We start from the raw sequence: 10,603 nt of genomic DNA on the forward strand, positions 1-10,603 counted from the left end.
GCCTTGGTTAAAATTGCAATTTTCTCACGATTTACAAGTAGTTGCAAACATTTGGGATATTGTAAGTACTCAAGTGAACAAAATATATAACACTGGCCTAGTGGTTTTTGGATATTGTACTGCAAAATTCTTACATATTGCACCTTTAAGTCTGTAAACTATCTTCCTGTTCTCAAAAAACGTGACCTCCCACCACATGTGGGCGCTACGCATTTACGAATTCATTTCTACAGCCGCGTCCGGGAAGAGAAGCAGCGACGGAACTGTCGACCAATCAGCTTTGCTGTTACAAATATCGTCAGTGTCCTAGATCTGTAAGCCAATCAGCGATGCCGTCACTTTGGGAAAGGGACTAGAGGATTTCCAAGATGGTTCTCGAAAGTACTATGGTCTGGTAAGAAATAAACAAACGTCTTGTTTTAGATATATATGCGCTTTTTGCATAGTTAATACTCCTCCGAATTATTGTAAATACATAGGTTTTTCGTTCTGTCACACCTTTCTGGGGCTCTTAGTTGAAAACAAGCAAGAGAATTCAATAGTCGGTTTCTGGTTAATGACATTCTCCTGAGTCATTATTCAGCAGATAGATCTATAATAAAGAAACGGATCACTAACACACAAACACATTTATGACCCATAAACAATGACCACTTGTTAGTGAACTCGATCTTATTTAGTCTTCTAAAACTGTAATGAAGTGATACTAACTGTGCCTGTTGGTCCAACGCACTCTAATGCTGTCTAAGATAGTCAGCTTATTTGGTTTCGATAGTCATTTAGCTAAAGCAGTTGCTTACTGCTGGGATCCAGTTCACTTACTCTGGCTGTTATGTAAATGTAAACCGGATCACTGTATGCTAGTGTTTGATTCTGAATTCATTCAAATGTCAGACAGTCAAGTCATCTTTATTTATAAAGCACTTTATACAATACAGATGGTTTCAAAGCAGCTTCAACGTAATAAACAGGAAAATAACAATAAATTATACACACTTTAAGTATGAGACCAATTCAAATTCTACTGTAAAGCAGCTCTACAGAAAATAGTGTCATTATGCAATTCAAGTCAGTTTAGTGTTGATTCAGTTCAGTTAAATAACAGCATAAAGTTAATCAATTATGAAATGAGTTCAGTTCAGATATAAACAGCTCTACAGAAGACAGTAGTGCTATTATTCAGCTCAAGTCAAGTCAAGTCACCTTTATTTATATAGCGCTTTTTACAATGTAGATTGTGTCAAAGCAGCTTTACATTGATAACTGGTACATTGTTTGGCTGCACAGCAGCTCTTAAAGAATAGTGTCAATGCAGGCAGATCAAAGCACTGTTGAATATCAAATGTCAGCTTAAGTCAGTTCAATGTTAATGTTGCACAATTCATCAATTATGAAATGAAGTTGAAACGGCTATAAAGCAGCTCTGCAGGAGGCAGTAGTGTCATCATCCAGCTCAATTCAGGTTTTGTTCTCATCTGATTGTGTCATTCAGTCAAATCGATAATATTACTAAATATTTTAAACCATGACTAAGCAAGCCAAAGGTGACAGTGGCAAGGAACCCAAAGGCTCAGTCGGGGGGCCAGTTCTCTCCTCTGGCCAAATGAATGAACATGGTGTGATTATGCCGTTTAGCCAGTAGTGGATGAATGGCTTATTAATGACTGTAAGCACAATGAAACTACTTCTTTGTCCTAGCAGGTCCTGGAATGGTGCGTTCATCGCTGGCCATAGGGGTCTGTCCAAGGGCTCATCTAATTGACGTGGTCTTCGCTGGCATTTAAAGTCACCATGAAATCAAAATCGACAATTCTTATTTTTGATGAAATATTGCAGTGTATATTATAAATAATTTGTTCGTGCACATGCTTATTTTTATTAAAAAATAACAACCTGTCACGGGACAACCTGTCACTCACATGAGATCACAGCGACAGCAAACCACAACCATCCAATCAAAATGGGCAAAATCAAGCCCTGCCCTACATTTTTTCTTATTTAAGAAGCAGTTTCACTCGGATATAAGGCACAATAGGGAAGAAAAGACTTCCGTTTTATTTCGACTTTAAGGTATCCCTATACACAATAATTTTATCCCTTAAAACTCATCTTTGATCACCAAAATGACATTTAAACATTTTTTCCTGTGAAAAAAAAAATTCTTCATGTCTTAAAATAGCTTGAATGTAACTCTACATCCTTGCTTCATTTAGCATACTCGGAACCATGAATATGCAAATTAGCCCCGCCTCCACTCAATCACACAAGCTCAGAATACCTGATCCACTCGGTCAACTTTACTGTAGTAAACGCTGCACAACAGCAAGTGGAAATACTGGTTTAATTCAGCCATAAATATTTTAACCAGAAACTGATTTAGAAGAAGTGGAAAAATTATACAGGGTCATCTACAAGTCTATGTATCAGAATGGTAATGCGTTTTATGTAGCCTATCGCTTTCTCCAACGTCAGACATATAACGATAATTAATATGATTAGCCTTTTGCTTGACTATGTTATCAAACAGCTAATAATGTGTTGCTAATGTTACAAAACCATGTTCCCGTTCACCATCTCAGTCTGCCTTCTAAAAATCAGTATCCTTAGAAACACTTTGAACAACTCAGAACATCAGTGGAGGAAGGCATGTAGTTCATCATAACATCGTAATATACATCATATAAATAATTCACCCGTTATAATGCTAAATGTACCCGATTTTTCAGATCAACAGAAAAATATACTGGGATAACCTGGCTTCTCTTAAGAACCCTCTGCTTCGTGGCATAGTTAATGATATGCTAAAGCCCGCCCCCACATTGACGCAATTGATTACAACATATTTGTGACATAGAGAAGATAGGTGATTTCAAATTGCATTTTTGAGACTGTCTTTGGTTCACTGCAGTTTTAAGGAGAAAAAACTCAGCAATGGTGTTGACTTGAATGAATTTGCACATGGTTTATCCTAAAGCATATTAAAAACACAACAGAGACATATAAACAACATTAAAAACTTGATTTTCACCACAGGGGGTTTTAAGGATACAGACTGGATGTCTGAGTGCCTCTCATCACCCAGTTTATACTATTACACTTGCATAAATTCAATGATTGTTTTAAATAGGAACCATGCTGATTGTCTTCATTTGTCTTTATAGTGTGGACAACAGTGAATACATGAGGAATGGAGACTTTTTACCCACCAGGTTACAGGCACAGCAGGATGCGGTCAACATTGTCTGTCACTCAAAGACCCGTAGCAACCCAGAAAACAATGTGGGCCTAATCACAATGGCCAAGTAAGTGTGTCTGTGTTGTATTTTATTTTATTTAAAGGGTTAGTTCACCCAAAAATGAAAATAATGTCATTTATTACTCACCCTCATGTCGTTCCACACCCGTAAGACCTTCGTTCATCTTTGGAAAACAAATTAAGATATTTTTGTTGAAATCCGATGGCTCAGTGAGGCCTGCATAGCCAGCAATGACATTTCCTCTCTCAAGATCCATTAATGTACTAAAAACATATTTAAATTAGTTCATGTGAGTACAGTGGTTCAATATTAATATAAAGCGACGAGAATATTTTTGGTGCGCCAAAAAAACAAAATAACGACTTATATAGTGATGGCTGATTTCAAAACACTGCTTCATTAAGCTTCGGAGCGTTATGAATCTTTTATGTCGAATCATGATTCGGATCACGTGTCAAACCACCAAACGCTCCGAACCGCTGATTCGACACAAAAGATTCATAACGCTCCGAAGCTTCATGAAGCAGTGTTTTGAAATTGTCACTATATAAGTCATTGTTTTGTTTTTTTGGTGCACCAAAAATATTCTCGTCACTTTATAATATTAATATTGAACCACTGTACACACATGAACTGATTTAAATATGTTTTTAGTATATTAATGGATCTTGAGAGAGGAAATGTCATTGCTGGCCATGCAGGCCTCACTGAGCCATCGGATTTCAACAAAAATATCTTAATTTGTGTTCTGAAGATGAACGAAGGTCTTACGGGTGTAGAACGGCATGAGGGTGAGAAATAAATAACATTATTTTCATTTTTGGGTGAACTAACCCTTTAATTATGGTAGCCAGATGATGATCTGACAGGCAGTGGCGATGTTTGCATGTTATAACACGTTTTGGTTTTGTGCAGTAATTGTGAGGTCCTCACCACTTTAACACCAGACACCGGCCGCATACTATCAAAGCTCCATGCGGTTCAGCCCCTGGGAAAAATCTCCTTCTGCACCGGCATACGAGTGGCACATGTAAGTGCATTCATTGATGTTTAAAGGGATAGTTCACACAAAAAATAAACATCAAAACCTGTATGACTTTCTTTAGGTCATTGATAAGCCATGCTGCACAAGCAGAATAAAAGCACCAAGCACCTCCTGTACTATATACTAAGCCTTCTAAAGCCATACGACAGAGTCCTGCACGGGTCCTGCTTGGTAAACCCGTACCTGCCTGCATTACTTAACAGAACACCCAACCCGTTATCTGACAGCAGCACAAATTTAATTCCATACCTGACCCGACCCGTTTGACATAAAGACTGTGACCTGAACCAATCCACTTAACCAATTAAATCTAATACATCAGGTAGACAACAAATAATTTATTTTCTAATGTAACACAAGCAATCAAACCAAAATTAGGCATTGTTGATGCATTTAAAGGGGACCTAAAATTCCCCCTTTACAAGATGTAATATAATGTCCCCAGAATGTGTGTGTGAAGCCTCGGCTCAAAATACCCCACAGATCATTTACTATAGCTTGTCAAATTTGCCCCTATTTGGGTGTGAGCAAAAACCCGTTTTTGTGTGTGTCCCTTTAAATGCAAATGAGCTGCTGCTTCTGGCCCTGCTTTCCAGAAGAGGGCGGAGCTTTAACAGCTTGCGCTACAGCTACTCAACAACAACAAAGCTGGAGAATCTCACGCAGCCAAAATGATGATTGTAAGTAATGGTGTTCAGCCTTGCATTGCATTGTTCAAACCGGAGTCGGACACTAATGAAGAGACTCAGGAAGAGGTTACAACTTTTAGAATGCAACTGGATGTTTCTGAATGGTTAGTGGGTACATTTTTATAGTTGCTGTGGAGTTGATTCAACTCATTGACCCTCGTTTGTGAAGCAGTCCGGCGTAAAATGACGACATGGCAACAACACTCTACTACAACAACTTTATCAAACCTCTTCTCTAAAGCAGCCCAACATGGCCTCACCCCCTTTGTTGCGTGTTCCCGGGGGCAGTGTTTATGTATATTTTGGGGTTTGTGATGTCACCAACCCGGGAAGAAGCTCGTTGTAGTCCTTAAAATGTGATTTCTGTAAAAGAAAATATCTCCCTTTGCATTGAACTTTGAGCATCATAACTTTGCAGATGTTGTTTATGCACAAACAGCAATATTACACACTAACTAAAGTGAAATTATAATTAAGGACCCCTTTAAGAAAAACAGCCCAACATGGTAATAATTAAATGAAAAAATAGATGAGAATGTGCATCTGTCGTGTAAGCAATACAACACTTTTGTTTACAGCATGTGAACAATTTGCCCATACAGGCTATTTTGAACAAATTATTCCACCTGTTACATCAAATATACACAGTTCACCCAGAGTGAAGGACTCTGCCAATCTTGAGTGATTGCTTAAATTTCAGTCTGTTCCTCATGGAAGCTTCATAAGTTTGTTTGTTCATCTACCATGTATATTTCTTACATATGAGACTTTTTGAACCCTTGATCTCCATTTTTTTTTTTATTGCTTGGAAAAAAAACTTTCCTGAAATTTTCCTTTTGTGTTCCGTGGAAGTCATACAGGTTTTGGGAAATTTCCTTTGAAAAGTGAAAGTAGTATTTTAATCCCCTAACGTTTACATTTGTGTATGTCTACATGTAGTTGGCACTAAAGCATAGACAAGGCAAGAACCACAAGATGAGGATTGTTGCTTTTGTGGGCAGCCCAGTAGAGGACAACGAAAAAGATGTATGTTTCATTTATTTATTCTTAATTCATGAATGACACATGCTTTTTATCTTTCCATGTTGGTCAAACTGTCTTTATTGTAGGTATTACAAGTTAATCTTTTAAAAAACTTTTTACTTTTTTTTCCAGCTGGTGAAGTTGGCAAAGCGGTTGAAAAAAGAAAAAGTCAATGTAGATGTGATAAATTTTGGAGAAGAGGTGACTGGTCAAACCTTTCTTACCTGTTAATCACTTAAAAATCTTTCAGATTTTTCTTATTTTAGTTTTTCACTTTGTGTCTTTTAATCAATCTGTTCAGGAGGTGAACACAGAGAAACTGACTGCATTTGTAAACACTCTGAATGGAAAGGAGGGCACAGGTTCTCATCTGGTCACAGTGCCCCCTGGGCCCAGCCTGGCTGATGCCCTACTCTCTTCTCCCATTTTGGCTGGTGAGGGTGGTACCATGATGGGCCTGGGTGCAAGTGATTTTGAGTTTGGAGTGGACCCCAGTGCGGACCCAGAGCTGGCCCTGGTAATATACAAATTCATCAAATTCATAATTGCACTGAAGAATCAATCCAAAAACTTACAAGCGGAATGTCATTTTTTAAAAGTAGAAACTACTCCTACATCTGTTTAATAAGCAGAGACATCAATAAGTAAAGCATTTAATTTTCTCAAAATTAGGGATGCACCTGAAATTTTGGCTACCGAAAAATTTCGGCCAAAACAGCAATTTTCGAAATCATCGACCGAAACATTGGCACTTTTTGATTAAATGTAATTTAATTTAAAATTTAAATTTCTCAAATGACAACAATCATTGCAATTAAATTTTGAGCAAAATAATCATTATTATTATCAGTTTAACCATTATGCAGCTTGACAAAAGTGTGAGTTTTCATTGTCTAAAACTAGTCTAAAATGCCCAGACATTTACCTCCGGTTTCACAAACGAGGCTTAAGCCTAGTCCCAGACAAAACAAAAACAGGACAAGGTTGACTAAATATAAAAAAGTAAATTTGACACATGACTAAAACTAAATAAAAATATAGCAGACAAAATTAACACTATTTCATGCACACAACGTACATAAACTACAACAGTAAAGTGTGTCAGCTGACTGTTAAGGCTGGGTTGACAATATCAATTTCTCAATTTTATTGATACTGATATGGATTTTTAATCTTAAGATCGATCTTTTAGTTTACGCTGTTTTCTGTTGATGCGTGAACAAAACTTCACTAAACATCTGTAGCATGCCTGCCATTCAATAATTGCAATACGTTTGGTGCTTTGTTACTTTTAATATGAAACAAAGTCTTAACTTTCAAATTTTATTGATTTTATCACGAAATTCAAAGTATAAATCATGTTTTGGTACTCTTTAATACAGCGTGACAGATCGCTGTAGCCGCATCAGTTCAAGCGGCAGCACAGATCAAGCACACATGATCTGATCTTCTCTTCCTCTTTCTTTACTACTAGTTATAGCACTAAATAAACATGAATGAACACTGGAAGGTATGCTGAAAGATATAGAATGACTTACTGAAATGTACAATGTAATCTCTCAATCAGTGTTTCAACCGTAGAAAGACATCAATAAAACAGCTTGTAAACATTGTCTCGTTGTCAAAAGTACCGACTTCGGTAACTAGTCAGTACTGAAATTTTAAAAATGTGACGCTTTGAGTGCTGTTGAGTGGATTCCTAAACACCTCTGATTGGCCATTGTGTTGACGGCTCATCGGATATGTCTGTGATTGGCTACAATGATCAACGCTGTAAAAGCTTTGTAAATAGTCATCAATGAAGCTCTTCACTGAGCGCTTACACAAATACACACAGATACACTCCCACTTTCAAAACGCTTTCAAATTCAAACACTTCCTTGTGCTTTCAAATGCTGCCATGCGTTGATCATTGTAGCCAATCACAGACATATCCGATGAGCGCGTGAACACAATGGCCAAAAATCGATAGGTACCGAAGTCGGTACTTTTGATAACTGTAACATTACATTTACCTCAGGAAAGCCATTCAGTGTCTCTATCTCGTTAGTTAGCTAGAAAAAAATTACTCTAGAGAGCAGCATTTTGCTAAATATATGCACTGTATTACATATTCATTATATTTTTACTTCTTCGGGTGTTGAACAACATGAGTGTGTGTAATGACAGAATTTTCATTTTGGGCTGAACTAACCCTTTAAACATAGATTCAGATGAAGCAATTAGCAACAATTTTAGAATGTTAAGTGCAATCTTACTTAATCTGGTCTGATGACATTGAAAGAGGAGATGTTTATTCGAGTTGCTTTTGATATACAGGCACTGCGTGTATCTATGGAGGAACAAAGGCAGAGGCAGGAAGAAGAGGCTCGTAGGGCGGCTGCCCAGTCAGCAGCTGAGGCTGGCATTCCGTCCTCAACCGCTGACGGTAAAGACATGTATGGATCTTTGAAATAGTGAAGGAAGGATTGTAGGCCCAGGGGTTCTGGGCAAGTAATTGGAAGATTGCAGGTTTGAGCCAAAGTATTAAAGGATTAGTTCACTTCTGAATGAAAATGTCCTGATCATTTACTCACCCCCATGTCATCCAAGATGTTCATGTCTTTCTTTCTTCAGTCAAAAAGAAATTAAGGTTTTTAAAGAAAACATTCCAGGATTTTTCTCCATATAGTGGACTTCAACGGCTACCAACGGGGTCCAAATTGCAGTTTCAGTGCAGCTTCAAAGCACTCTACGCGATCCCAGACGAGGAATAAGGGTTTTAACTAGTGAAACGATCGGTCAAAAAAAAAAAAAAAAAGATATACTTTTTAACCACAAATGCTCATCTTGCACTAGCTCTGCGATCTGCACGCATGACATAATCACGTTACAAAGGTCGTTTCGCTAGACAAGGCCCTTATTCCTCGTCTGGGATCGCGTAGAGCCATTTGAAGCTGCACTGAAACTGAAATTTGGACCTTCAACGCAGTGAACCCCACTGAAGTCCATTATATGGGGAAGAATCCTGGAATGTTTTCCTCAAAAACCTTCCATTTCTTTTCGACTGAAGAAAGAAAGACATGAACATCTTGGATGACATGGGGGTGAGTAAATGATCAGGACATTTTCATTCAGAAGTGAACTAATCCTTTAAGATTTGGCTGGTTAGCATGACCCAGTTAACCCCAGCTGGTAGATGCTGTAACTACACCATCTGGCAGCAAAAATCATATTTCTCAATTCACAGCCTTTCAAAAGCATACATATATTTTGCAAAAAATAATTATATTATATCATATATTATATTATATTACATATATCTTACCAGATTTGATTTTGGATGGCTCTTGAAAGCATGAAATCAAATTTATATCTATATATGTATTTATATATATATATATATATATATATATATATATATATATATATATAAAATTTTCTTTTTCTTCTGCCTTTCATATCATTAACACAGTCCTGGATAACTATTTTAAAATGCTGAATCAGTTGATGCTTTTGTGCAGCCTATTTCTTTTTTCCTTGAAGTTGATTCCCATTCCAGAGTCACTTTTGTTCTCCCCTCAGAATCAGAGGAAGCTCTTTTGAAGATGTCTACCTCTCAGCCTGAGAGTGGTGTGGCAGCACTGCCAGACTTCAGCAGCATGACAGAGGAGGAGCAGATAGCCTATGCCATGCAGATGTCCCTGGCAGGTGGAGGTTTGTGCCTCCCTCTTGTACCTTGTTAATCTTAGAGCAACATACTTTGTGTGCTTGACATAGAATGTTATATTGCTCATTATCCCTCTTATGTCAGAATTTGGAGAATCAATGGATACGGGCGCTCCAATGGACACTGCGGAATCTAAGGTAATTAAAAATATTGTCTGCTGTGCTCATCAGTCTCCGTAAACTAAAAAATTTAGGTTTAAATTGCTGAACAGTAATCGACTGAAAAAAAAATTTTTTTTTTGTTCATTAGATATTCCCAGGTCTTTTCCTCTTGACAGAACATTATTTGTTCCCTTATATTCCATGCTGAACTTGTCTTTTCCCTTACACTTTTTGACTGATTCTACAGGAAGAGGATGATTATGATGTAATGCAGGACCCAGAATTCCTCCAAAGTGTCCTAGAGAATCTACCTGGTGTTGACCCTAACAATGAGGCCATCCGCAATGCCATGGGCTCCCTGGCCTCTCAGAGTGGTAACAAACAAGAGGGGAAAAAAGATGAGGAGAAGAAGAAATAAATTCAACAGTGTTCTGTGACTGATTGTGATTGATGTACAAGCCATTTGACAATGAAATGCAGAAATGACTTGAATTCAAGAAATGGCCAGCTGAAGTCCTTATAAAAGCAGTTGTAAATGCATATGGAGATGTTATCAGACATTAACTACCAAATTACTGCAATGTTGTGTGGTACCTCAAAAATTCACACATGGCTTGCTTTTTTCCCCCTTTTGCTCTGTGCACAATTGATTAAATATTTGATAATCCCATGCAAATGTAATCTGAACGTTTTTTGTTTTTTTTTCTATTGCCATTAAAATATTACATCTGATCAGAAGCCTTACAGGTCCTTATTTTGCTAAGAAATGTTTCACCTTG

At 37.5% G+C, this 10,603-nt stretch overlaps 1 protein-coding gene across 1 annotated transcript; it reads left to right on the forward strand.

The window, feature by feature from the left end:
• The first annotated feature begins 246 nt into the window (after window positions 1–246).
• Window positions 247–10,556, forward strand: psmd4a (proteasome 26S subunit ubiquitin receptor, non-ATPase 4a). The gene is made up of 10 exons (XM_051872668.1): window positions 247–394; window positions 3,162–3,302; window positions 4,173–4,287; window positions 5,931–6,017; window positions 6,147–6,215; window positions 6,316–6,531; window positions 8,334–8,442; window positions 9,579–9,710; window positions 9,808–9,860; window positions 10,072–10,556. Exons 1-10 carry the CDS (start codon window positions 369–371, stop codon window positions 10,240–10,242), a joined length of 1,119 nt encoding a protein of 372 aa, XP_051728628.1. The 5' UTR covers window positions 247–368; the 3' UTR covers window positions 10,243–10,556.
• Window positions 10,557–10,603: the final 47 nt, after the last annotated feature.

Source organism: Ctenopharyngodon idella, chromosome 19 (assembly GCF_019924925.1).
Source record: "Ctenopharyngodon idella isolate HZGC_01 chromosome 19, HZGC01, whole genome shotgun sequence".
Classification (NCBI taxonomy): Eukaryota; Metazoa; Chordata; class Actinopteri; order Cypriniformes; family Xenocyprididae; genus Ctenopharyngodon; species Ctenopharyngodon idella.